This window comes from Diuraphis noxia, unplaced genomic scaffold (genome assembly GCF_037042655.1).
Source record: "Diuraphis noxia isolate RWA-SAM2 unplaced genomic scaffold, SU_Dnox_SAM2 contig0001, whole genome shotgun sequence".
Classification (NCBI taxonomy): domain Eukaryota; kingdom Metazoa; phylum Arthropoda; class Insecta; order Hemiptera; family Aphididae; genus Diuraphis; species Diuraphis noxia.
In genome coordinates this window covers 106,174,208-106,201,781 of record NW_028301711.1, presented here as the reverse complement: position 1 = coordinate 106,201,781, position 27,574 = coordinate 106,174,208, and the positions used below count along the sequence as shown (strand labels likewise).

The following is a 27,574-nucleotide window of genomic DNA, read 5'->3' as shown; positions in this document are numbered from 1 at the left end:
AACAACACTTACGAAACACATACCGCACTTACAGAAGATGTTACACATTCCTCTCCCTCTAACTCCCAACTCGAGGGAAATCAGATACCCACAAATATGGATTGGTCCTTAGAAATCACTTCCGAGGCACCTCTTTTCTCCGATAATAATGATGAACTCTCTCCAATGTTAACACAAAAGGACATATACAAAAGACCAATCTCCGATGCATCATCATTAAAACCACCCGATTCTCCAAACGACCAAATACCCTCAAACATCACAGTTAAAAAAGAAAAAACAATAAAGAAAGCCAAAATTCGTTCCAGATCAAATTCAGCTAACAGACTAGACAGCACAACCAAAAATGAACATAAAAACCAATAGAAAAATACTTTACACTTAGTGACAATTTACCCATCTCATATCTTCAATTTCTATACATACTTGAAAATTTCACAAATAAATCTATTAATATACATTCACTCACTGAAGAGGTAAATATTGACATAATACAATTAATGGACATATTAGATCAAATCAGACCTCTGGTCACCGATCGAACATTAAAAAGCCGACTAACTAAACTGTCTAATCTCCTTTTCCAAGCCCAACCAGCTCAATCAATCTAAAACTCCACATAAAACTTTACCAATAATATATATTACACAAACTTATCAAAGTTGCACTCCAAACCTATGATAAATATTATTCAATGGAATTTGAATGGGTTCTATTCAAAACTTGAAGAACTCCAACTGCTTACTAAAGATTATACCCCGACCATAATATGTCTACAAGAGACATACTTCACAGACAGCAACAAACCTTCGTTATCCCAATACAATATTTATAAAAAAAACCGCAATTTATGTGACCGAGCTAGTGGTGGCGTAGCCATCTTTGTCAGCCAAGAATATCCCAGCGAAGAAATACAAATAACCACCGATCTAGAAGTTATTGCGGTATCAATAACCCTGCCTCATAATAAAATAACCATATGTAACCTATATTTACCTAATCAAAAATATTTCACACTCACCGACATAGAAAACATCACCAATCAACTCCCACAGTCTTTCATAATAGTAGGTGATTTTAACAGTCACAGCCTTAACTGGGGATCTTACAAAACTGATCCAAGAGGTAAAATAATTGAAGAGCTCCTCATGCAAGACAATCTAGTACTACTAAATACCGGTCAACCCACCAGAATAAATCCCTCAAATGGGCAATTTTCCGCTATCGACCTTTCTATCTCTAATACTGCTCTTGCACACAAACTCGAATGGAAAGTTCTACCAGATATCTACAGCAGCGACCACATTCCCATCCAAATAACCTTCACCGACCCGTCAAACAAAAACGACTTGTACTATCCCCCGAGGTGGAAAATTAAAAATGCCAATTGGAACCTCTTCAACTGTCTAATTGAAAACAATATATTAACACTCAAACCCCCATCCAAAGATAACATCGATGATGATGTTTACCAATTCTCAAATCTCATCAATAAAACTGCAAAAATGTCCATAGGAATAGCCAACAACAAAATTAAAAAACCCAGGGTCCCATGGTGGAACGATGAAATTAAAATATCTATTATAAATAAAAACAAATCCCTAAAAAAATATCAAAATACACACAACACAAACGATTTCATACAATTAAAACGCCATAGAGCGCGCACCAGATTTTTAGTTGAACGCAGTAAAACCGCATCCTAGAAAGCATACACATCCAGCTTGGACACCCAGACCGATCCCTCAGTAGTTTGGAGCAAAATTAAATCCCTCAAAGGAACCAATCGACAAAGCAACATACAGCTTTTATCTAACTCAGAACTCATAACGACACCAAAGGAAGTAGTCAACTCTATTGGAGAATTCTTTCAAAAAAACTCAAGTACCTCCAACTACGACGATGAATTTCTAACTAACTGTCATCGATATGACTCTCCCCTAAACACAATCGATCCAAACGATGCTACACAAATCCTAATCAACTACCCAATAACCATGGAAGAATTAGAAATGGTATTGAGAACCAATAAAAGCAAAAGTCCGGGACCAGATGGTATCCCTTATGTTTTTATCCAAAATTTACCACTAAACGGCATCAAACATCTACTAGACATTTTCAATACCATATGGAATAATAACGTATTCCCAAAATACTGGAGACATGGATTCGTTATCCCAATCCTTAAGCCCAATAAGAATAAACATCTCACTGAAAGCTATCGCCCCATCACTTTACTCTGCACATTATGTAAATTACTAGAAAAAATCATTAATCGCCGAATCATATGGTACCTAGAAAAAATAAAATACATCTCCACTGAACAAAATGGATTTCAACAAAATAGAAGCATACTTAACAATCTTCTAAGCATCAAAAATGAAATCGAAATAGCTACGAACAACAAGCAAAGTTTAGGATTGATCAGTTTCGATATCGCCAAGGCCTATGACACCACCTGGAGGCCCAGAATAATGCACATACTGAACAAAATAATATGCAAAGGGAACTTAATCAACTTCACCCAAAACCTATTACTCGAACGATCCTTCCAAGTAAAATCATCAAACTGCTTATCCGACACTTATATACAAGAAAATGGAGTCCCCCAAGGTTCTACAATATCAGTAACACTTTTCCTGCTAGCTATAAATTATATATCCAAACAAATACCAAAGCCTATCATACCCATGTTATACGCTGATGACTTCTCCATATTATGTCGTAGCAGCAGCCTTACAACAATAAAACAAATATTCCAAGACGCTACAACCGATCTAATAAAGTGGTCTAATATATCAGGGTTTAGATTTTCAGCCGAAAAAACCAAACTCATTATATTTAACAACAAAAACAAAAATAAAATGTCAATTAGTATGGGCAAACACAAAATCAAAAACGAAAAAAATATCAAAATCCTCGGTATTACATTTGATTCAAAGTGCTCTTGGACGCACCACATTCTACAACTTAAACAAACTTGTACCAATCGACTTAATATAATTAAAACATTATCACATACATCATGGAGAGCCCACTCCTCGGTACTTATCAAGATTCACAAAGCTCTCATCCTGGCCAAATTAGAATATGGATCATTCCTATTCTCTTCAGCGAAACACCAGCACCTAAAAAAACTTGAAACACTCCATAACTCAGGTATGCGACTGTCAATAGGGGCGTTCCGTTCAAGTCCTATTGACAGCATATCCAACATAGCAGGAATACCCTCCCTATCACTTATATGGGCAGAGCAGAAAACTTTACTTGCAGCCAGAGTATATAGATCCCCACAAGGAATATCCTCATCTTCTTCAAGGATATTTAAAAATCTTCAAGATAAATTTGACCTAGACCTGATCATACCATCAACTATCAGCCTTCAGCCACCTTGGTTAATTTCTCTAGACATCAATCTCGATCTCCATCACCTCCCTAAAAAAGACACAAACCCTTATATATATAAACACATCTTCAATGAAATCATAGCTAAAGCCGAGCCACACACACAGATATACACCGATGCATCTATAACAGCTGAACACAGAGTTGGAGCTGCAATCATATGTGGTGACATCGAAATTCAAATTAAACTATCCGACAAATGTTCAATATACACTGCCGAAGCCATAGCAATACTAGAAGCCATCAAATACTTTACACAATCAGTTGACGACAAACTATGTATGATACTTAGTGACTCACTCAGTGCATTAACAAGCCTTAAAAATATAACCAACCCTACTGACATAGCAAAAAACATCCAAAATTCCTGTCACATTGCACGATCTGCCGGAAAACACATATCCTTCATGTGGATCCCCGGACATTGCAATATAGCAGGCAACGAAAAAGCTGACGAGGCCGCCAAACTCTCACACATATCACCCAAAGCAATCACCATACCAAATTTCCCCTATTCCGACGCAAGAAAATATATAAAAAATAACACAATCGATAGGTGGCAACAATATTGGTCTAATCAAACAACTAAACTCAATGAAATCAAAAAATCAATTATCCCATGGCCTCCTCCTCCCGGATGTTCCAGAAGACAAGAAACAATAATAAACAGACTTAGAATTGGTCATACTTCATATACCCACCGACATCTTATGACTAAAGAGAACCCTCCCAACTGCACCACCTGTGGGGTCCAACTAACAGTTAAACATATACTTACTGAGTGCAGAAAATACCAGCAAGACCGAATACAAATCCTTGGCACCACCCATCTATTTGAAATACTCAGCCCGGAAGCAACCACAACACTCAAATTATTTATGTTTTTAAAAAAAACCAACTTATACAATGTAATATAACCTCTATGGCTTATGTATATATATTTATAAATGTTAATACTTATGTTTTATTTATAATATTAATAATGTTAATAATAATATTGTAATATTGTAATGCAATGTAGACCAATGGCCAGAGCCGCCGCGGTCTTTTGAGATTAATAAAAAAAAAAAAAAAAAAGTAAGTGTAGATAGTCTGAGCCATCGGAGGTGAATATTTGTATCAGATACTTGTGGTATAATGTGAGTACTATGTAATTGTGTTATTGTGAAAATGTATAAGTGTACCTTTTATTGAGTGCGTGTGTGAACTATGCAATAGAAACATAGTACAACACAGTTTTACCAAAAAAATATTAATACGGTCAAATTATTCAATTGTATTTTGTTTTGAGCAGTACAACAAAACAGAAGAACTACTTTTTTGACCACTGATAACTTACTTTATCTTACATATAAAATCAGCAATTTTCACGGTGTATATAGTAATAAACATTATATAACAACATTAAAAGATATTCGATTGCAAGTTATAAGTACATTATGTACATTTTTTAAATTCTATATCTTATAAATGGCGTGTTTAAGACAACAAAAAATACATTTATATGTTAATAGCAATTCATGGTGATACATAATAATAAGTTAACTTAAGCATATACGATGTACAGTTAGTTCTAAAGTATAGGGAGCATTGATATAAGTACAGCATGTGGAATGATGAAATCCGTAGTACACATTTTACAATTAATAAAGAATTCAGTAGAAAGCCATTTAGCAGAACTCAACTGTTTGTAGTTAAAATGGTACCTAGGTACTGATGTGTTATGTATGTAGGTACAGACAAACAACTGTTTAAGAAAACATATAAGTATAAGTTGATAATATGGTTGTGAGTTGTAACACATTTAGTGTAGGTGTAAGTGTGTGTGTCTGTCATAGGCGCTGTAATGGGGGAGAGGCTGTAGGGGCTAAGCCCCCTTAAAAAACATTCAAAGTCCCCCTAAAAACCACGCAAAGCTTTATATTATAATATTGATAAATTAAAAAAACAATAAGTGATTACTATTGAAAAAACGAATAATAGACAACTTGTTAAAATTAAACTTTGAAGGATCATCATTACTTATAAATATATATATATATATATAATATATATATTTGTTTGAAGTAATACCTTATGAATTGAAATGTGAGATGATTGTTTTGAAAAATTTGATGAAATGAGTTACTAACTAATATATCTAAAGATACAGTTCCAAATCTTTTTGAAATGATTCAATTGGCTTTCACTTTACAGGTCAATTCTGTCTACTTGTGTAAACATCCGTTAACTTGGGGATAATAGCGTCTTAGGTCTATGCGATCGGGTAGCTTAGTGGTAGAGCAATCGCCCGGCAAGCGAGAGACCTCCCGAGTAACAATGTTGGTGTACATTGGGTGCCCTACATCAATTTTTAGGTTTTTGTTACCATGCTATAACGGTTCACAGCACTGTGTTTTTGATCAAAATTAATACCAATTTATTACATGGGAAGCACCGTGCTGGTAAAACTCAATAGTCGGTTCAAGAACCGTTTTAGTGTGCAACTATAATTATTGTTCATTTGTTAGACTAGAGTCGGTGTTACAACCGTGCTAGAGTGAATAAAAGTACAGTGTCGTAGCCGTGTACAAGTGTTGAAAAATACCGTGCACATACAGTGATAAAAAAACAAAAAAAAAACGCAAACTCTTTTAGGGAGTGTGACGGTTTCGAACCTGAAACACCCTATCATCCTATGCTTTAAATCCTAATTCCTACCTATCGGGCCACTATCTTAGATAGAATTCTTAGGCGATTTTATAGTATTTAAATATTTTTGATTGTTGTTATTTAAATAACATTGTACAGTTTATACATAATATTTTGAATAAAAATAGAAAACCAACTTGTAATAAAAAATGTAAATATTAACATTAAACATAGGTATATTATTAAAGTTAATAAAAAAAACATACATAATATTATAAACTTGAAATATTTCATCATACATAGAAAATATTTTTGAATAAAAATAGAAAACCAACTTGTAATAAAAAATGTAAATATTTACATTAAACATAGGTATATTATTATATTTAATAAAAATAACATAATATTATAAACTAGATATATTTCATTGTATATAGAAAATATTTTTAAATAAAAATAGAAAAACCAACTTGTAATAAAAACAATAGGTACATTATTATAACAATATTAGCATTTTAATATATAACATAATATATTACCTATGTACCTATATGTAACAAATAGAAACTGGGCTATATTATTTTTTCAACACGTTTCAACGAATGGCGGAGATAATTGTCACACACTTTATGAAAAGTTGCTTCATCGTCCGAAGTTAAAATAAATCCAGACAATGTCTCTGCAACAAGTAAAATAATTAATTAATTTAAAATTTTATTTTATAATGTAGAATAATATATTTACCATAAATCAATGAAAAGAGATTCAGTTTCATGAAATTTTTTTTGGTTTTACCTTTGTAGCTATATTGCGATAGAACATTTGGTAGAAACAAAATATCTATGGCACCACGTATACTTCCACTAAGTGACAATTTTCCAACTTTCAAAAGAATGAATGATTTCTAATAAATGTAAATCATAAAATAAATATAAGTACCTAACTATACCTACATATTTTTTATTTAATTTATATTATAATACTATATACAATACTATATAATACAGATATTAATTATTTAAATTTATATACAATATTGATTTAAAAAACATAAAGATCATTGTTACCAATTCTTCTCTAGAAGTTAACATATCAGGTGAACTTTGACATATTAATGATTCTACTGTTTCAAGATTTTCAATAGTGTTTATTGGAAGGAGATCCATGAATGGTGATGGCAATTTTGGTGTAGGCATTGCCAACGCTCGTACTCTACTGTCTGCTGCTAATATTGCGTCCAACTTTTTGCAATTATTTTGAAGAGCAGAACTCAACCTAGCGTTTACTCCATTAATCATGAGCAGATGAGTCAAAATCTTTTCATCTCTTTTTTTTTGTTTATCCTCCTGCCTTTCAAAACACTTAAGTACTTCTTCTAATTTTGAGCAACAACAATCTAATATAAAATTAAAATAACATACCATAATAAATGTAAATATTATTAGAGTAATGATTACAAGTATAATTTTGGTTTTATTCATTACCTTTAGTTGACTGATATGTAAAACGATCACACACTTTTTTTGTTAAGTTACTCTCATTTGTATCACAATCTTCTATTTTATCATCATACGACATATCACTGTCATTAGGTGATTCTTCTGTTTGGATTCTAGGTGAAGGTGTAATATCAAATAAATTTCTCTTTTTAGATGTGGATGATGCAGGTATAGACATGTTCATGATGTTTTTTAATTCTTCATCGTCATCATCAATAGAAAATTCATAATTTCCATCAGTAGAATTTAAAAATGATGATAAGATGACAATATCATTCTCATTATTTGTCTTTTCATCACTGCAGATTTCATCAGATTCTGTATGAGTGGTTTTATTGGCTTTAAGATCATTGTCAGATAAAATCGTAGTAGTTTCAATGCTAACTGGTGTAGATGTAAACGCTTTTAAAATAACACAGTAAAACAAAATATGAATAGTAAAAATTGTAATAATGTTAATTTATAAATACCAATAAATAATCATACTATATATAGGTACCAATTTCAGAAATTTCATGATTCATTTTTTTCATTTTAATTAATGGTGGACTAGGCAATTTATGTGGAACTTTAACATTTGTTGACACTTGATCGACACTCATTTTTAGTTTCTTGATAAAATTTGAATTTGTATTTGGACTTTTTTCACTTTCTTTATCACTATCATCATTATCATCAGGGCCAGATAAAGCTTTAAGAACTCTTCTGGCTTGCATTTCATTATCTGTAAACATTTTAATTTTCCAGATACAAAAAAAAAATGTTACAAAAATAATTTATCACTTACCAAAAGGACCAGCAATTATTTTTATTTCATAGTACACACCATCACATTCATTTGGATCCATGCAGTTTATAATCATTTTTGAAATTTGGGTAGAGGTAAATTTTGGATTTATTTTACTACTTTTAGTATTAGGAAACCAACAAGTACCATAATTTAAATGCATTTTGTTGATATGTATCCAACTGCTTGGCACATGCTGAATTTCATTTGACTCAAGAAATTCAACAACAGACCAAGCCCTATACAAATATAATGATTAATGAATCTATATGCATGTACTTTTATAAAGATTAAAGATATAAATTTTCAATTTTAATTTATATAATTTAATATGGATTTAAAATATAAACCAATTTTACCAGTTTAACAGACTTTTTTATCGTTAAAGCATTTGTTTTATTTGAAAATAACAATAACAAAAACTATTTAAATGGTTTTAGTAAAAATATTGTGAGTGGTTAGATACTATAAATGGCATACAACACCAAAAGATATTATAAATAATGTCTAGGTAATAATATAATAATATTTAATTTATAAACTAAAATTCCCTTAATTACAAAAAAAAAAAAAGTATCAACATTTCTAGTTTCTACTAAGTATCATGGGCAAATGGAATAAGAACAAATTTATCACCATTTAAAGGTAATCTAACTAATTTATTTACAACATCTTCTAATGACCATGATTGTAAACTACCCAATTGGTGCACCTCGTGAATATCCAACAATTGTGATGAACATGGTGTGGTAAGAAAATCTTGTATCTTTTCATAGCATCGTCCTATAACTAATATTTTATTATTATCTGTTTTTGATGTTGCAATATTTTCTAGAAGTACTAAAGAACCATTTTTAATTTTCACACAATTATCAGAATTGTTAATCTTTATTGTAAACTTGTTGGTTTTCCATCCAGTATATTGTGGTAAACAGGAATTTGTGGTAAAAGATCTTTCCTTTAATTTACAATAAGCATTTATCGGACCATTTGATTGTGATGATTTATTTTTAAAATGTATATGATTAATACGGTTTTCAGCAAAACGGTTAGCCAATTGCTGCAAAGGTTTCATACCAGACCTAATTTTTTTTTTTAATGGTTGCATAAAACTCTCGAAAGGAAAAGCGGAAAAATTGTTCAATGATCCATATTTTTTTACATCTCCAACTAAGTGGAGAACCGAATGAACATTATGGGACATATACATTTCACCATATAAACAAGCGAATGTGCTAACAAAATGTTTAAGCAACTTTTCAGCATAAATTACATAAGTTTCGTTTATATTGGAAGCTAATAATATTCTTATAGCAAAAGATAATTCTAAAAAATGTTCATATACTTCTTTACTAAGAATTTCGCGAAAAATCACTATTCCTGTGTATAAAAGACATTCCCTTAACTCTGTGGCTTTCCATCTGTTTGCATCACGCAAAGGATGTCTACGACTATTTGAATTTGGTTTCCTTTGGAATTCTTGTGGTATATATGAACTCAATGAAGTTAATTTTTCATCCAACACTGAAATTAAATTTGATGGTAGTGACTGATGATGTTTGTGAATTCCAGTCCAAAACAATAATAATTTTTTCATCAACCCAATACATACAGAATGCATGTAGTCAAATGGAGTGGATAGAACTACATCAAAACTTGGAATTTCTGATAGTATGGTTACACCAGTATGAAAAAGTTGGTCAGAATATGTTATAAAGTCATCATGAGTTCTTAAAGTAGATTCTAATTCAGGAAAAAAAACTCTGTTATTTATCCAGTGACCTACATTTAAACATCTAAGGCATGAATGTTTGCCATTGTGGCCTTTTATGTTGAGTACAAATGATTTTGCAGGCGCATCACAGATAAGTCCTTTCAAAATAATTTTCACACACTTTCCATTATAAACAAAACCATTCACAGACAGATCTTTTAATTCATTGACAAAATCTGTAAGGAATTCATTTGAATCTAAAGGCTTTGTCTTTCCACAGTAAGCACCAATAATAAACACTTGTGGCCGTTTATATCCAATATTACTAAAATAACCTAAAATTGGCCATAATTGATTTACAGGATTATTTGTAATAGGCAATCCATCGATTCCAACCATCAAATATAATAAAGAAGGCAGATTATCATAAGTCCTTATTAAATCCTCCAATTCATTTTTGATATTAAAATGATGGTAAATACCACCTTTAATATGTTTGATGGAAACCATAGTGGGCGTATTTAATAATGTCCGTGCAGTTTTAGGTAATCCTTGAAATTCAGGAAAAATAGAAACACTCTGTAATAAATCGTTTAAAGTACTATGTTGAACGTTACATCGTAAAGCCCACTGTGCTAATACTAATCTAAGACTTGGAATATCCTTAACAGGATCAATAGATGAACTTAAAGATTCACCACTACTATCAGTATTCTGTGAATAATCATCAAAAATATTGTTAGTCTCAAAATCATCAGAGAAGAGTAGGTTTTCTCTGTTGATGTTTTCCGGTAAAGAACTATTATTAGTATTATTGCATTGATGTTCTTCTATTAATGGCGGAGTCTGAGTCTGAATAGTCACATTATCTTCATCTTCACTCGAGGACATCAACAAAGCTACTGCTTGAGTTGCTGCTCGTTTACGCTGTAGATAACGGCAGGACTTGCTTTGTTTCTTCAAGTATGACATTTTATAGTTACAACTTGATAGTTTTAATACTATTTAAAACAATGAACGATACAAAAATGTACATTAGTAATTTTATATTATAATTTGTACAATTTATATTTGATACATTTAGCCATTTAAGTACCTTATATACCTAAATATTTAACATAGGTAATATACATAAGCAGTTGTGTAGCAGTTGCAGTATATGTTTAGGTTACTTAACTGATATAATTCAATTTACCTAATCTTACTTAATAATATAGGTACTTAATATTTTAAAACAATATATCAAACAATTTGAATTGCAATAATTATAATAATATAATTTAATGAATATAATATACTATACCTCTAATAAAACTCAACATAACATAATAATCATATAATAACTATATACACACAATTTAACTATATGTCATACATTTATGGTTATTAATTTCTATTCTCATACTATTTGATAAATATACAATCTGTTATAGGTACTTATTATATAAATTATAAAGTGACACCACAAATTTATATTTGGAGCAATAAAATATAAGCACAGAATGGGTGAAATATATTATTATAATATCTTAATAAGATATATATATTTTACCTATTTAGTATTCTATTATAAATATAAATATAAGGAACTTACATGATAGGTACTATAGCCAGAAAACTCGTACGTGATCTTGATTATTTTGATGGTATAGACTGTAATAATATAATTTAGATTAATTAATCTTTATACTTCATCAATGAGTATTAATTGTGAAAACATATGTGTATAGCACTCACTATATATCGACGATCGAGAGCTAGGTACGCCGTGATGATTATCTTATTGAGTATCTTGGTACAACATGACTTTTCACGTCTCAATAATTATAGACAACTAGACAAGTCGCATACTCGCATAGTTTAAACTATTAAAGATTATAAGTGATAACAGCTATGATATTTATTGAAAAAAATTATATTATTATACTATATGATTATTGTATAACGCTATAAATACGGATACATTTATATATATATAACACCAAAAAGTCAACTTTTCAGGAGACACAAAAATATATTTAGGGCAATTATATTAGGGTATATTATACAGAATTAAATTAATTAATTAATTAACCAATGAATTCTATAGTTATTAAAGATCGCTTTGATTTCTTATTTCTTTTTTTTTCCTATACCGTGTTGTCTGTGTTTGATACACATATTTAATATAACGGATATACAGTGGAGTATTTTCATCAAAAAAAATGATAACGGATTTACGTGCTCTTACTTCACAGTTTATAACCTCTTTGGAAATTAAAGTTTTTACACGATATTTAGTATACCTTACAACAAAATACAGGTTATTTTTTTCTGAAAAGATTGATGTATATAACTCATTTTTGGTATTTTTGGAGTTGCGGAGTATTTGCATTATCACCGACGATATACATTAACAATATTTATAGACACTGCTGAACGGTGACAACACGGTAATTTTACACACCGTCACACTTTTGATGTACAGAGATTTTTGTGCACCGTAGCATCATAATGGCATGTACGCAAAATAAGAATGGTTTCAAACAGACACCAATACACATTAACTGCACCGTAGAGTTATGCATGGTTGTACCCTTGGTGCGCAGTACATGGTTTGCACGGCTGCGCATAGTAGACACGGTTTTTTTTTTAACCGTATATAAAATCCCTTGAGCACCGAATGTGCACCATAAACAATTTATCCTGCACTCTAGGACAGTGTGTGCACTGTGTTACATGCACGGTACTCCAGAACCGACACTAAACCTTAAAATTGTTACTCGGGCTGGGTTCGATTCCCGGTCCGGCGGCTAGATTTTTGACGTTATTTCCCCGGGAGAAGTTAACACTTGCGAACGGCCATTTTCTGCAATTTGAAGAAATAACAATTACCTCAAATCTACTATTATGTCAAAGGAACGGTTTTCGAAATAAGCAATACTTCATATCGATAGAGATATTATATTGTTGACAACGAAATTATTTTAAATAGAAAAATAAGAATATAAAATGTAAAAACTGTATTAAATCTGTTACCTATACTTATAAAGGTTCATTATTGTTTTATTTTTTATTTTTAAGTTTTACTTGCCTGGCAATTAGCACATTTTTATAAAGGATAAAGGATAACTTCTGATAGTCAGTGATTGTAAAATATATGTGAGGGGCTGTGGTGTGTGTGTGTGTGTTCGTATGTACACAGTTTTACCTAATTAACACTAATACAATCATAATGTTGGTTAATCTACTTGTGACACTAAATTTGAGACAAAAATTGTTGAATGTTCTCATGTGTTGTTAACTGTACAGTATAGTCTACAGGGTGATTTTTTTATCATGAACCAGTTAATATCTCGGTAAGTATTAGGAATTTTAAAATAATTTTTTTTTTAAACTTTCTAGGTTTTACTATTTTACACTGTGTTACAATTTTCATAATTTTAACTACCTCCCTTATTAGATAAAACACTATCAACTTTAGATTTTCAAATGGTAATACCTATTTTTAATAACGAAAATCTATAAACATACTGAAAAAAATAATTTTAACGTTTACAGAATTTTATTTGAGTAATTAGTTTGCGACTTATTAATGCTTAAATATTCGTTCAATTTGCTGCTACTGGGCAATTTTACAAACCCAACAGTAAAAACCAGAAGTCAAAATGAAATTTTATCTCAATTTAACAATACCCATAACGGTCATTATCGATAATAACAAGATAGATAAACAATACCAATAAAAAAAAAAAAAAAAAAAAAAAAAAAAAGGTGTCTTATCATCACTCCCACCCGAACGCCAAGTGTCGGTGAACGACTAGCCAGCAGAAGCGCAGCTGTATCAGCTATAAAGTATAAAAATAACATTTTAACATTTTACACTTTACCATCATGGTTACAAAATATATCACTGGTTACTGATTCCTGGTATACGATCTTATCACGTATTAGTAGATAGACGATAATAAATGTCGGTAAACCGTTTCTGAAAACATGTGGTTAATCGTTATTCGTTAATGTTAGTTTTCCATTATCAAGTATGGAATATTAATTATAAATTAATTACTATTCTTTGACTGTTTAACCAAAGAAAACGTTTTAAGTAAATACTATGTTATGTCGTTATGTGTATTATTTAAAATATAAATTTAAAGGTTAAGCCAATTATTCCAATGCATACCATACCACGAATAATAATACGTATCTTAATTCGTGATGCATACCTGTTATATTTTTTGATCGTGTTTTAATGTTGTATTTTGGTTAACAAATTTGAATTTAATTAAAAATATACCTCTTTCCAATCAGTAATATTATAAGGTATTTGGGAATCAGATTTCGTACTTTGCCGACACCTTATTTGTATAATTTATTGGTAAGTTCAATCCAAATTTAATATATTAGAATTTTATTTATTTTTTTATTAAATGATTTATACATATTATTGACAAATAATAACCATGGTTCAAATATTTTAATTTTATTTCAGTGGCAATTAGTAGAGTTTATATGATTAATCAAAAAATACAATGAACTATATGACTAGAAAGCTTAATTTGACCAGCAATTAATGCAAATTTACATTGCTTGCTACTGGTATCCGATGACTATAAATTAATATGGAATAAAAGAATAAAATATCCATATTTCTTTACATATTATATTTTAATCTTTAAACAATCTAAACAAATTATTATGTAAGTATGAATTTTTTTTATAAAATAAATAATTTGATATTTATCATAATTTTTGCTTATATTTTAGAAAATTAATTTTGTTTTCTTTCAAATTTCAATTGCAATTTGTAGTACTAACTTTTAATTCAAATATTTATAACAAGATTGGATGAACAAATACAATTTGTTATTGTGGTTAGTCACAGCATAGTACATCTCAACTGATAACTTAATAAGTATGGATAAACAATTTTTTTATACAATAAATCATTTCTATAAATAACTTAATGTTTTTTTTTCAGTTTCATTCAGATGAAAAAAGAAAACAGCGCAGCATCAAGACCGCAACTACTTCTATATTTGTAACATTTGTTGATTGTCACATTAATTGTTAATTTTATGTTTAAATAATTAAGTTAAGTTAAGTTATTGATTTACTATTTTCTATAATTAGGGCTATGGAGTTTTTATTAACCTAAATTGGTAAATTGAAAATTTTTTTTGAATACGGTAGTGCCAGTTTTACGTAATATTAAAAGATTTTTATATCATAAAATATTAATTAAAAATTAACATAATTTCAAAAATAAGTGTAAAATTGAATAATTTTTTAAAACATCCATAGCCCTAAAAATATGTTGCAATCTAGAGTAGATAATACATATAAAGTATGTTTAATGTTCATTTAATTTTTATTAATTTATCTAGGGTAGTGGACATGTTAAGTGTTAATATTTTTTATTAGTTATGACCTTACCCAAATCCTGCAATAACTTGCACTACGGAAATTTGTTCATACTCTAGTAAAATTATTGATAACTAATGTGTTTATTTCCTTAGATAATTTAGTAATGAATTAATGTCCATTATTTGTCTATTCACACACAACTACACAAGTTATTTTTAATATGAAATGCAAATTATACACTATATAAAAAAAATATCCCTGAATATTTAATATTTATAAATGGAAAGTCGGGTAGGCACTATGAACAACAGGCCCTGGGCCTATAGCCTTGCATCAGATTGACTCACTTCCTCAATGCACAAAACATGTAATCAAAATGACTTACCTATTCTATTTTTTTTTTTTTTAGTATACACAGATTGATTTGTAATTATTTATTTTTAATGAAATGAAAACCTTAAATGACAGGAGCTTTGTAAACATATTATATAACTTAAAAAAAAAAAAAAAAGGAATGTGTGAATAGACCTTTAACTACTTTAGTCTTGGCTCTAAATCTTGAATCCAAGTACATAAATAATACATTTTTATCTGCATATTTATAAATTATTTTTCTAAATACATAGAAATTGTTGATTTACTTTGTTTTAAAATGAATATATGTTATCTGTTTAGTATAATCATTTACTATAGAAATTAAGATACACCATACTGTTTTTAAAAAATATTTATTTTGTAATTTACTCGTCAATCTGATATAGAAATATAAATTATATTAAATAAACACATATGTATTATGTATAATTAACAAATAATAAACTTAAATAAATTAACAAAATATACAACATAATATCTTCTTAACATAAAGCATTGGGTTTTCCAAATTTATTTAATTTTAGTTATCTAAGTTACATACCTATATGTATACCTATATGGATGTTTTAAAAAATTATTCAATTTTACACTTATTTTTGAAATTATGTTAATTTTTAATTAATATTTTATGATATAAAAATCTTTTAATATTACGTAAAACTGGCACTACCGTATTCAAAAAAAATTTTCAATTTACCAATTTAGGTTAATAAAAACTCCATAGCCCTAATTATAGAAAATAGTAAATCAATAACTTAACTTAACTTAATTATTTAAACATAAAATTAACAATTAATGTGACAATCAACAAATGTTACAAATATAGAAGTAGTTGCGGTCTTGATGCTGCGCTGTTTTCTTTTTTCATCTGAATGAAACTGAAAAAAAAACATTAAGTTATTTATAGAAATGATTTATTGTATAAAAAAATTGTTTATCCATACTTATTAAGTTATCAGTTGAGATGTACTATGCTGTGACTAACCACAATAACAAATTGTATTTGTTCATCCAATCTTGTTATAAATATTTGAATTAAAAGTTAGTACTACAAATTGCAATTGAAATTTGAAAGAAAACAAAATTAATTTTCTAAAATATAAGCAAAAATTATGATAAATATCAAATTATTTATTTTATAAAAAAAATTCATACTTACATAATAATTTGTTTAGATTGTTTAAAGATTAAAATATAATATGTAAAGAAATATGGATATTTTATTCTTTTATTCCATATTAATTTATAGTCATCGGATACCAGTAGCAAGCAATGTAAATTTGCATTAATTGCTGGTCAAATTAAGCTTTCTAGTCATATAGTTCATTGTATTTTTTGATTAATCATATAAACTCTACTAATTGCCACTGAAATAAAATTAAAATATTTGAACCATGGTTATTATTTGTCAAAAATATGTATAAATCATTTAATAAAAAAATAAATAAAATTCTAATATATTAAATTTGGATTGAACTTACCAATAAATTATACAAATAAGGTGTCGGCAAAGTACGAAATCTGATTCCCAAATACCTTATAATATTACTGATTGGAAAGAGGTATATTTTTAATTAAATTCAAATTTGTTAACCAAAATACAACATTAAAACACGATCAAAAAATATAACAGGTATGCATCACGAATTAAGATACGTATTATTATTCGTGGTATGGTATGCATTGGAATAATTGGCTTAACCTTTAAATTTATATTTTAAATAATACACATAACGACATAACATAGTATTTACTTAAAACGTTTTCTTTGGTTAAACAGTCAAAGAATAGTAATTAATTTATAATTAATATTCCATACTTGATAATGGAAAACTAACATTAACGAATAACGATTAACCACATGTTTTCAGAAACGGTTTACCGACATTTATTATCGTCTATCTACTAATACGTGATAAGATCGTATACCAGGAATCAGTAACCAGTGATATATTTTGTAACCATGATGGTAAAGTGTAAAATGTTAAAATGTTATTTTTATACTTTATAGCTGATACAGCTGCGCTTCTGCTGGCTAGTCGTTCACCGACACTTGGCGTTCGGGTGGGAGTGATGATAAGACACCTTTTTTTTTTTTTTTTTTTTTTTTTTTTTTATTGGTATTGTTTATCTGTCTTGTTATTATCGATAATGACCGTTATGGGTATTGTTAAATTGAGATAAAATTTCATTTTGACTTCTGGTTTTTACTGTTGGGTTTGTAAAATTGCCCAGTAGCAGCAAATTGAACGAATATTTAAGCATTAATAAGTCGCAAACTAATTACTCAAATAAAATTCTGTAAACGTTAAAATTATTTTTTTCAGTATGTTTATAGATTTTCGTTATTAAAAATAGGTATTACCATTTGAAAATCTAAAGTTGATAGTGTTTTATCTAATAAGGGAGGTAGTTAAAATTATGAAAATTGTAACACAGTGTAAAATAGTAAAACCTAGAAAGTTTTAAAAAAAAATTATTTTAAAATTCCTAATACTTACCGAGATATTAACTGGTTCATGATAAAAAAATCACCCTGTATACTATATGCATTAAGTGGGTAAGATTTATGTTTTGCAGAATATTTATATCAGATACTTGTGTAGTATCATGTGAGTACCTACAGTGTACTTATATGAAAGAAAGTCCACTATAATATACTGTGAAATGTATAAGTGTTTTGTTCATTTGTTAAAGGTACATTTAAAATAAAAGTGAGCTATAACTTAAAAATAACTGTAACTCTACTTATGGTGTGTGTGTGTAAACTATGCAAAAGAAACATAGTTCTATACAGTTATACCTCAACAACATATTATTAGGTACTTTAACAACATAAAATTTTCAATTGTATTTTATACTGAGCAGTAGAACAAAACAGAAGAATGTTTAATTGGTGTGTTCATATAATCTTTATAATAATTTACTTATAAGTGTTTAATATGCCCATGAGTTTTGCAGAAACAAAATTTGTTGTTGACTCTACAACATTAAGTGTAGGCACCGATTACAGAATTTGGAACGATGAATCCCTGGTACACGTCTCACAAATAAAGAATTCAGTAGAAATCCATTTAGCAGAACTCAACTGGTGGTTTTAACTGTTTGTAGTCAAAGTACCTAGATACCAATGTGTTATGAGTAACATTAAAATTGTAACACTACTTAATGTAGATGTGTATGTGTGCGTTAGTATGTACAATACGATTAAAACACGGTTTTACCTAATTAACATTAATGCAATCCACAGCCAAAATCAATAACAGCAGTAATAACAAAACTGCTATAAGATATAAGAGTTATAAAATATTTAATAAGAAAGTCCATAATGTGTTTTGTTCGTCTGTTATTGGTATATTTTAAATAAAAGTGAGTTATAACTTATATAAATAAATGTAACTCTACTTATTGTGCGTGTGTGTGTGTGTGTGTGTGTGTGTGTGTGTGTGTGTGTGTGTGTGTGTGTGTGTGTGTGTGTGTGTGAACTATTTACCTAAACAACATTAAAATACGGAATATTCAATTGTATATTGTTTTGAGCAGTAGAACAAAACGGAAGAACGTTTAATTGGTGTATTCATACATATACATGTTTATAATCTTTATATTAATTCATCTATGTGTTCATTGGTCATATAATAAACGGTCAATTTGGAATTGTAAAGCAGTAAAACAACACATATAAGAGGATAGATGTTAAAAAGTCCCAGTAAAAACGAAATGAAACTGACAGGTATTGTTGCTGTACACTGAACAATAATTATTGCGAAACGGACAAATCATTACAGTCAGAGCCTGATTTACAAATTTTGGGGCCGGGGATTTAAATAAAAAGAGGCCTCATATAAATTTATTAATATTATCTTATTCAAAAATGTATAATTTATTTTATTTTATATAATAACATGTCACATTAGATTACATTGATTTTTTTTCAGGGTTCTTCGAAAACTCTTCAATGATGTCATCATATGATAATTGTTTTGTTATTTCGTGTTCTACTGTTAACAGAGTCAGATTATCAAGTCTATCTTGAGATAAACATGATCTCAATCGAGTTTTTACACGTTTTAACGCTGAGAATGATTGTTCGCTGCTACAATTATTACAAGGAATCGTCAAATAGATTTGTAACACAGTTTCAATATTGGGAAACGTATGCTTTATGTTCATCGATTTTAGGTATTTAAGTTGGTATTGAGGATTATCTATAGTCTTATCATCGCTAAACAATGACATTTTTAATTCTTGGAATTGTAGCATTTCATCTACAAAGGTTTCTTTATCCAAGTCATCAGGAAAATGGTCCAATAAATTTGATGTATTCTTGATAATATCTGACTTTTTCATATTATTTTTGAATAAAAAACTAAACTTTTTTTCTATTTCTAAATAAGCACTATTTTTTTTTTTAAGTTCAAAAATCAATTTATCACATATAACATAATATGTATTGATAATAAAATTTTCTCTGGACGTTAAGTCGGTACATGGACTGTATGTATCATCTAGATGTTTACTTTTAGGTACTTTCACTTTTCTTTTTAGTGAATAATCTGAAGTAATGTTTAAGCTGGATGCTTCCTCTTCATACATTGTAAAATTTTCCCGGACACTTTGAATAAAATCAATTAATGAAGTATAAAGGGGAACTATAGCTGAGACATTAATTTTAGATGATTGTAAGTCCTTGTTAACGCTATTAATTCTTTGTAAAATTGAGTTCCATACTGTGGTTAAGACACCAGTTTCTTTTTTTTTAAGCTTCGAAAGAAGTTGCCTGGCTTCATTTTGAATTGTTGGATTTTGATTTAGATCTTGACTGATATCTTCCAATGCTACCAATACTTCATTATATCCAAGCCTTAATGCTTTTATGGCGTTTGCATCAGCTGACCATCGTGTTTGTGATGTTGACTTTAACGTTAAACAACATTCGTTTGATTTTAATCTTTCACACAAAATTTCCCACCTACGAGGGGAAGAAGAAAAAAATACATATAATGCTTGGACAACACCAAAATAGTTTACTGTTGTAGTGCTTGATGAAACTGCATTAACTCCTACTAAATGTATTGAATGTGCAGCACATGGAACATAGGTTGCTACAGGAGATAACTCTTTAATGCGAGCTTGGAGTCCAGTATATTTACCGGAAATATTAGCAGCGTTGTCATAAGACTGACCAACACAGTTTTTTATGTCAAGTCCTACTTTATCAAACATAGCTTTTATAGTTGAAAATAAATATTCTGCTGAATGACCATGAATATTTTCAAGTTTAATAAAACGTTCAAACACTTCACCACTTTCATCAACATATCTCAACACGTATGCCATCTGATCATTATGAGTTATGTCGGGTGTAGAATCTACAATAATTCCAAAATATTTTGCAGATTTAACTTCCATTAATATGTGATCTAATACTTTATTAGCCATTAGATCAATCAGTTTTCTAACAGTATAAGATGAAATGTAATTTGTATTTCCGGATCCTTTATTTCCATATGTGGTTAGATGATTTGATAAAAATGGATCAAATTCACTAATCAACTCTAATATACCTAAAAATATTCCATTATGTGCTGAATTAAGCTTTTCATCATCTCCAAAAAATGGTAGTCCTCTTTGAGAAATAAACTTAATTGCTGCGACAGTTCTTTTAAGCACATTTCTCCAATACTCAACTTCTTTTTTATGCTGCAACACAATGTCTTGATCAATTCGACTATTTTTCATTGCACGGTTGGATAAAACACACACTGATTTTCTGTGATTTATCGAACGTTCATGTCCAGTAAGACGTCGTGAAACATGTCTCCAATCATCAAAACCATCTTTACATAACTTATCATCATCAGGGTAAAAAAGTTTACAAACATAGCAGTATAATTTTTTAGACTCTTCAGAATAGACAAGCCACTCTCTTTCAAATTTATTTTGATTTTTTTCAGTAAAAAAAAAATGAGAAATTCGCAAAGACAACCATTTTGGGTTTTTACCATTAAAAAACTGTCTTGAGTTTTTAATTTTATCCATATTTTGGTCAGGAGGATCCATCACAAAAAATTCTTGAAATTCATTTGAGATTTTTAATGGCCATAAAGCATCATTTTTCTTCAACTTGCTGTAATCTATTTCATCATTTCCACAACCTAATGATATTTTAATCATTAAAATACATAGGAAACCATAGGATTTAGATAAAAAAGGTATGTATATAAAATGTTATTACCACAAAAACATATTAATAACAACAGTTAAAATATAGTTAGTCTTTATTTTAATATTTTTAACAAATTTATTACTTACTATGATAATCTTTTTAATGTATATTATCTCACAAATTATAAAAATAATATATATATATATGATGATTGCATTTACATAATACAAAATATAGGTAGTTAATTACACTAAAATACATTATTATTTTTTTGTTAAATTCAAATTTGTTTTACCAATCACAATAAACAAATATACATGCAAACAATATAGTATAATATAAGAATTAAGAAAATATTTATAATCTGATATACCAACAAACATTGAAATCACAGTTAAATAAAACATTTTTCTAGTTTTAGACAATTTTGAGTATCTGAAACATGTATAGCAAAAACATTTAACACACGAACAAACATTATAAATTATTTGTTAAAACTATTAATGTTAGTGAACAAAGACATGCAACATATTTTCTTATTTGTTATAATTTATTTATAATTTTGTATTAAAGAATAAGGACCAAAACTATAAATAATAATATATAACTTGTACACACAGCAAATTGTTTTTTAATTAGTATCTATCCAATTATTTACCTTTTATGAATGAGTTTGAATCAACTTTACACTTTTCACCGCTAATAATATTGTCTTCTATTTGAACCCCTTGGTCGATTGAAACAGAGTCATTTTGAGTACTAGTACAACTAGTATCAGAGTTTTTAACAATTAAATCTACAAAATATAAAAATGTTCAATAACAATAATTAAAATTATTACAAGTTACTATTATTTACAAGATTAAATACTTACCAGAGGTGCAACATGCTTCACTATTACTATTTAAGCTACTTTCTATTGATTCATTTATAACGGTTTCTGGTGTTGTTAATTTTTTCGTCATGTAATTGTCAAGAGAACCTTTTAATTTTTCAATTTCTTTTTTTTTATTAGCTTTGATTCGAAGTTTTTCCGCCCCTCCCATATATTTTCTTTTTAATCCAGACATCTTGTACGTAATAAAAGCGTAAAACAAAATAACATTCACATTTACTGCAGAAATATTGACTATGATGACAATTGACAATAACGTTAATAACTGCATAGAATAAAGATGATTGATGAATAACCAGAATAACTGAACATGCACGATGCTAGTACGATCATTTATCGCATTTTATTTGAATGTTATGAATGTTATCATCATATTATCACATGTTATCACATTTTTAGTATTTATCACGGTTTAAGATATACTGGTTACACAACTCCTATATTAAATTGCTTATAACACATGGACATCGTTAATCTCTAATAGTAGAGAATGTCGAATGACGATAATTATTGTCTTTATTAGTTTTGTTATTTTTAAATTTTAATAATTATTATTGGTGAAGACCACTGATATAATATTTATAATTTATATGCTTATAGCGTTAATAATGTACGAAGTCAATATCATAGATAATATTTAATATTATATAATTTTATGACAATTTTTATTATTCTTTTTTTTAAATTTTATGATTCTACAATAAAAAAAAAAAACTAGCAAAACGTTTGGGGCCGCTCCAAATTGGGGCCGCTCCAAATTGGGGCCGGGTGACTAGTCACCCAGGTACCCCCCTAAATCAGGCACTGATTACAGTTATTATAAAAACTTGAATAAAATGCAAGAACTTTATGCTGCCGTGGTAATACGTCATATATAATTCTATAAACATATAACAATATGTCACCGTTACCGGGTGGGGCAAAGTATAAAATTAAAACAAAATTACGTAAAAAAAAATGCAAAATATGAACCGGACGCACGATCGTCGTTGCCGCCGTCAAACCGGCGCTCACGGATTCGATCTACACACCTACAGCTAACTACGCCTAACGCCTAAGGGGACCTACCTACTGTAACGTGGTCGGGGGAACGACCAGTTAAATATAAGATATCCAGTGAGAGTCGTAGGACTCTATAGATATAATTACCGTAGCCAGGGGTAGATATATATATATATATATATATAACAGGATCTTAAATATATTTAAATAACTAGGATTCCGTTTCAGTTATCATTAAGTTTTATTATAGATTAAACACTTACAAATAATAATACTCACAAGCTATATAAATTATATTCTATCCAACTATCTGACTGTATCGTAGTTATACGGAGTTCGATGTTTGTTGAGTGTTGAGGTCTAAGGTACACAGTGAACTAACTTACTTCATACATGGTGTGTATTGACCATAGGTCTTACAGTTATGAGTGTGTGTTAATATTATTGTATTGGTCAGCAGTTAATCGTACATAATGTTAAGTGTGTAAACGTGTAGTACATATATATATATATTTAGGTATCATGTAACATATTATAATTGTTACATTACTCCCTCCCTTAAAAAAAAATGAAAAAAAAATGACTGAACATGGTGATATTTTTCGTGATTTTCCATGTTTTTTTTTTTACATTTTTATACATATAAACCTAATCTACATATGTATACATTATCAAATTTAATTGGTTTTGTAATTTCTAATCTCTATAACTTTAATTAACTTTCTTATATTGTCAATTATGACCGTTAACAATTTATTTTAATTGGATGCTTTTCAAAACTTTCTAGAACCATATTTCTTTTTAACCATGTGTAGACTATTTGTGTATTATAAGTATTTGCTTGCGAGTATTTCTACCCCGCCAGAGGCAAATTATACTTTTTATTTATACAAATAGTGTTGGTTTTACGTATTATAAATATGATTATGTTTTATTGTTATTATTTTTTTATAATTTAATAATATTCCTATTTAATAGCAATAATCGACAATATAAGTATTTCTGATGATATAAAAATATAGTACTCAAAAATGAACATTAAAAAAAAAAAAAAAATTATAATTTAATACAATAACCTTAATCTATAAATAATTTGAATATTGTTGGTTCTTTTAGGTTGATTAACGCAACTAAATTGGTGTTTGACATCTGCTATATCTGAAACTCGACTTTTATGTTAACATTATTAAGAAAAAAAAAAATTAATATATATATATATAAATGTATAAGTATTACATAATTTAGTTAATTATAAACCGGTACCAAGTTGCACTGATTTTTACTATAATTTTTCGTCTATCAATTATCACGTAATATATTTAAGTTTCGACAATTTCTTCAACTGTTATATTGTTATCTTTTTGTATTTTATGCTTATCCACGTGATATAATACATTAACTTTATCCTTGGTTTTGCTATTAGTTTTTTTACCCTTATTTTTTACGTATCTAATTATTTTATATGTTATTACCACTATTGTTATTATTATTAATGCTGTAATTCCGGTAGAGTGAATATTTGTTGTTTTTTCTTTAGCATTATCTCTTAAAAGATTTTCTATTTCTCTATTTAAAACTGAAAGTGATTTAGCATGAAGTTTTAAGTCATTGAATTTTCTGGGTATTTCAATCGTATCTACGTTATCGTATGGTACATTTTGTTTCATGATTATCTTATTTAAGTTTTTGGTAAAGTTAGGTAGATGGAAAGGAGGTAAGTAGTCTTTTGAAAAATGACTTTGGTTTTTATATTTTGAAATTATGAGAGTGTTTTTTTTTGTTTATTTTTTTGTAAATATTGAGCCTACGTTTGTTAATTATTATTATTATTCTCATTCATTTACATATAACAGTTCATATTACTATATTAGTCATATTATTAAATATTAATTTGATATAAAATTACGTTTTTACGACAATTGGGTAACGCTATTAACTGTACCGTGTTCCCTTTAGACGTATGATTGTACATAAGAATATTTTCTTGATTTAAAAAGTAATTTTTCGATTTTCTTATCCATACTTGGTCCGATATATCCGGGTTGTCTAATGCTTGTATTATTTTATTAAGTATTGGGTCATTACGTTGTTCTATCGGTAAATTAATAACTTTAACGTGGCAAATGGTTAGGTCATTATCCTTTTGCAGTTCTTTTTCATACGTGGGTGGATCGAATACCGGGTTTCTTGACATTAAGTCAGATAATGTATTTAAAGAATTTGATTTATTTAATGTTAATAGTAATATTAATTTTGTACCTCCAGAAATTATAAAAGTTAAAGTTAATGGTATAGATATTGAAATGGAATTAGACTCAGGGGCAACCAGTTCTTTTTTCACTGAAGATATTTTTAGTAAAAAATTAGGACATCTTTCTTTAGAGTCATCCAATGTTAATTTAACCTTTTTTGACGGTTCAACATCTGAACCAACAGGCAAATTTAAGGCATTAGTTGAGTACAAGGACAAGGTTGTTGAAACAGAGTTTATAGTTATAAAAAGTGTTAGAAATGTTATGCCATTGTTTGGTAGAGATTTAATGAAAGCATTCAATATCACATGGTCACAGACAAATTTTGTTAAAGATGATTATGAGTTATCAAGTTTATTAAATGAATACAATGAGTTGTTTTATGGTGGCCTTGGTGAATATAAGGGTTATAGTGTTAGTTTGGAACTGAGTGAAGCAATTAAACCAATATTTTGTAAGCATCGCACCATTCCGTTTGCACATAAAATGGCAGTAGAGAAAGAATTAATAAAATTAGAGGAAGCAGGTGTTATTAAGAAAAATGATGATTGCCAGTGGGGCACACCTTTAGTCCCAGTTTTAAAACCAGATGGTTCCATTAGGCTGTGCGCTGATTACAAAACCACAATAAATAAATACATTAAAGATATTCACTACCCTTTTCCTAGGATTGAGGAACTATTTGCCATAATACAAGGTGGTGAGACATTTTCAAAGTTAGATTTCAGTAATGCTTACAATCAATTGAAATTAGATGACAACACTAGTAAACTTTTAGCATGGAGCACACACATGGGGACTTATGAAGTGTTACGTATGCCGTATGGCATAAAGCCAGCAACAGCAATATTCCAAAGAGAAGTTGAAAAAGTATTTAAAGATTGTCCCTATACTGCAAACCTATTAGATGATATAATTGTTACAGGAAAAAATCTCAGTGAACATTATCATAACTTAAAAAATGTGCTAGAACGTTGCAAAAAATCAGGGTTTAAATTAAACCGCAGTAAATGTTCTTTTTTCCAAAAACAAATTAAATATTTAGGGCACATAATTAATAAAGATGGGTTACAAACTGACCCAGATAAAGTAGAATGTATTCAACATACTAAAATTCCAACTAATGTTACAGAATTAAAATCGTTTTTAGGTATGATTAATTATTATGGTAATTTTATACAAAATTTATCAACTATAGCAGGTCCATTGCATAATCTTTTAAAAAAAGATGTTGTTTTTAAATGGAACAATTCATGCATGGAAGCATTTAATGAAATTAAAAGCATTCTAAGTTCAAACCAAGTCTTAACTCATTTTAACCCAGACCTTCCAATTGTTTTGTCTACTGATGCATCAAATATCGGCATAGGTGCAGTATTAGCTCACAGATTTGCAAATAATGTTGAAAAACCTATTTCATATGCGTCACGCTCTCTTACAACAACAGAGAAAAATTATTCATTTATACACAGAGAAGCACTTGCTATAGTATGGGCTGT

At 28.8% G+C, this 27,574-nt stretch overlaps 2 protein-coding genes and 1 long non-coding RNA gene across 3 annotated transcripts; all 3 read right to left on the bottom strand.

Annotated features, from left to right (window-relative positions):
- Positions 1-6,507: 6,507 nt before the first annotated feature.
- On the bottom strand, positions 6,508-11,723 carry LOC149063170 (uncharacterized). The gene is made up of 7 exons (XM_089216548.1): positions 11,631-11,723; positions 8,323-8,561; positions 8,035-8,259; positions 7,521-7,937; positions 7,104-7,432; positions 6,781-6,940; positions 6,508-6,715 (listed from the first exon to the last, which is right to left on the bottom strand). Coding segments are annotated over exons 1-7 (1,479 nt in total). The 5' UTR covers positions 11,633-11,723; the 3' UTR covers positions 6,508-6,608.
- Positions 11,724-16,429: 4,706 nt separating this feature from the next.
- On the bottom strand, positions 16,430-17,015 carry LOC149063169 (uncharacterized). The gene is made up of 3 exons (XR_016189969.1): positions 16,917-17,015; positions 16,702-16,849; positions 16,430-16,635 (listed from the first exon to the last, which is right to left on the bottom strand). It is a non-coding gene; the product is annotated as an uncharacterized LOC149063169 (long non-coding RNA).
- A 2,660-nt stretch (positions 17,016-19,675) lies between these two features.
- LOC107171754 (zinc finger MYM-type protein 1-like) lies at positions 19,676-26,017 on the bottom strand. Its single transcript, XM_089215547.1, has 6 exons — positions 25,847-26,017; positions 22,801-22,996; positions 22,585-22,722; positions 21,763-21,915; positions 20,288-21,597; positions 19,676-20,098 (listed from the first exon to the last, which is right to left on the bottom strand). The coding sequence occupies exons 1-6, from the start codon at positions 26,015-26,017 to the stop codon at positions 19,676-19,678; spliced, it is 2,391 nt and encodes a 796-aa protein (XP_089071673.1).
- Positions 26,018-27,574: the final 1,557 nt, after the last annotated feature.

Excerpts from the sequence above, each read along its gene's own strand:
- LOC107171754 (XM_089215547.1), bottom strand. The coding sequence starts at position 26,017 with ATGTCAAGAAACCCGGTATTCGATCCACCCACGTATGAAAAAGAACTG. Across the intron at positions 22,723-22,800 it reads TGAAGCATGTTGCACCTCTG|ATTTAATTGTTAAAAACTCT; the intron begins GTAAGTATTTAA and ends TATATTTTGTAG. Across the intron at positions 21,916-22,584 it reads TTCAAACTCATTCATAAAAG|GTTGTGGAAATGATGAAATA; the intron begins GTAAATAATTGG and ends AAATATCATTAG.
- LOC149063170 (XM_089216548.1), bottom strand. Across the intron at positions 8,260-8,322 it reads AATAATTGCTGGTCCTTTTG|ATAATGAAATGCAAGCCAGA; the intron begins GTAAGTGATAAA and ends AAATGTTTACAG. Across the intron at positions 7,433-7,520 it reads TACATATCAGTCAACTAAAG|ATTGTTGTTGCTCAAAATTA; the intron begins GTAATGAATAAA and ends ATTTTATATTAG.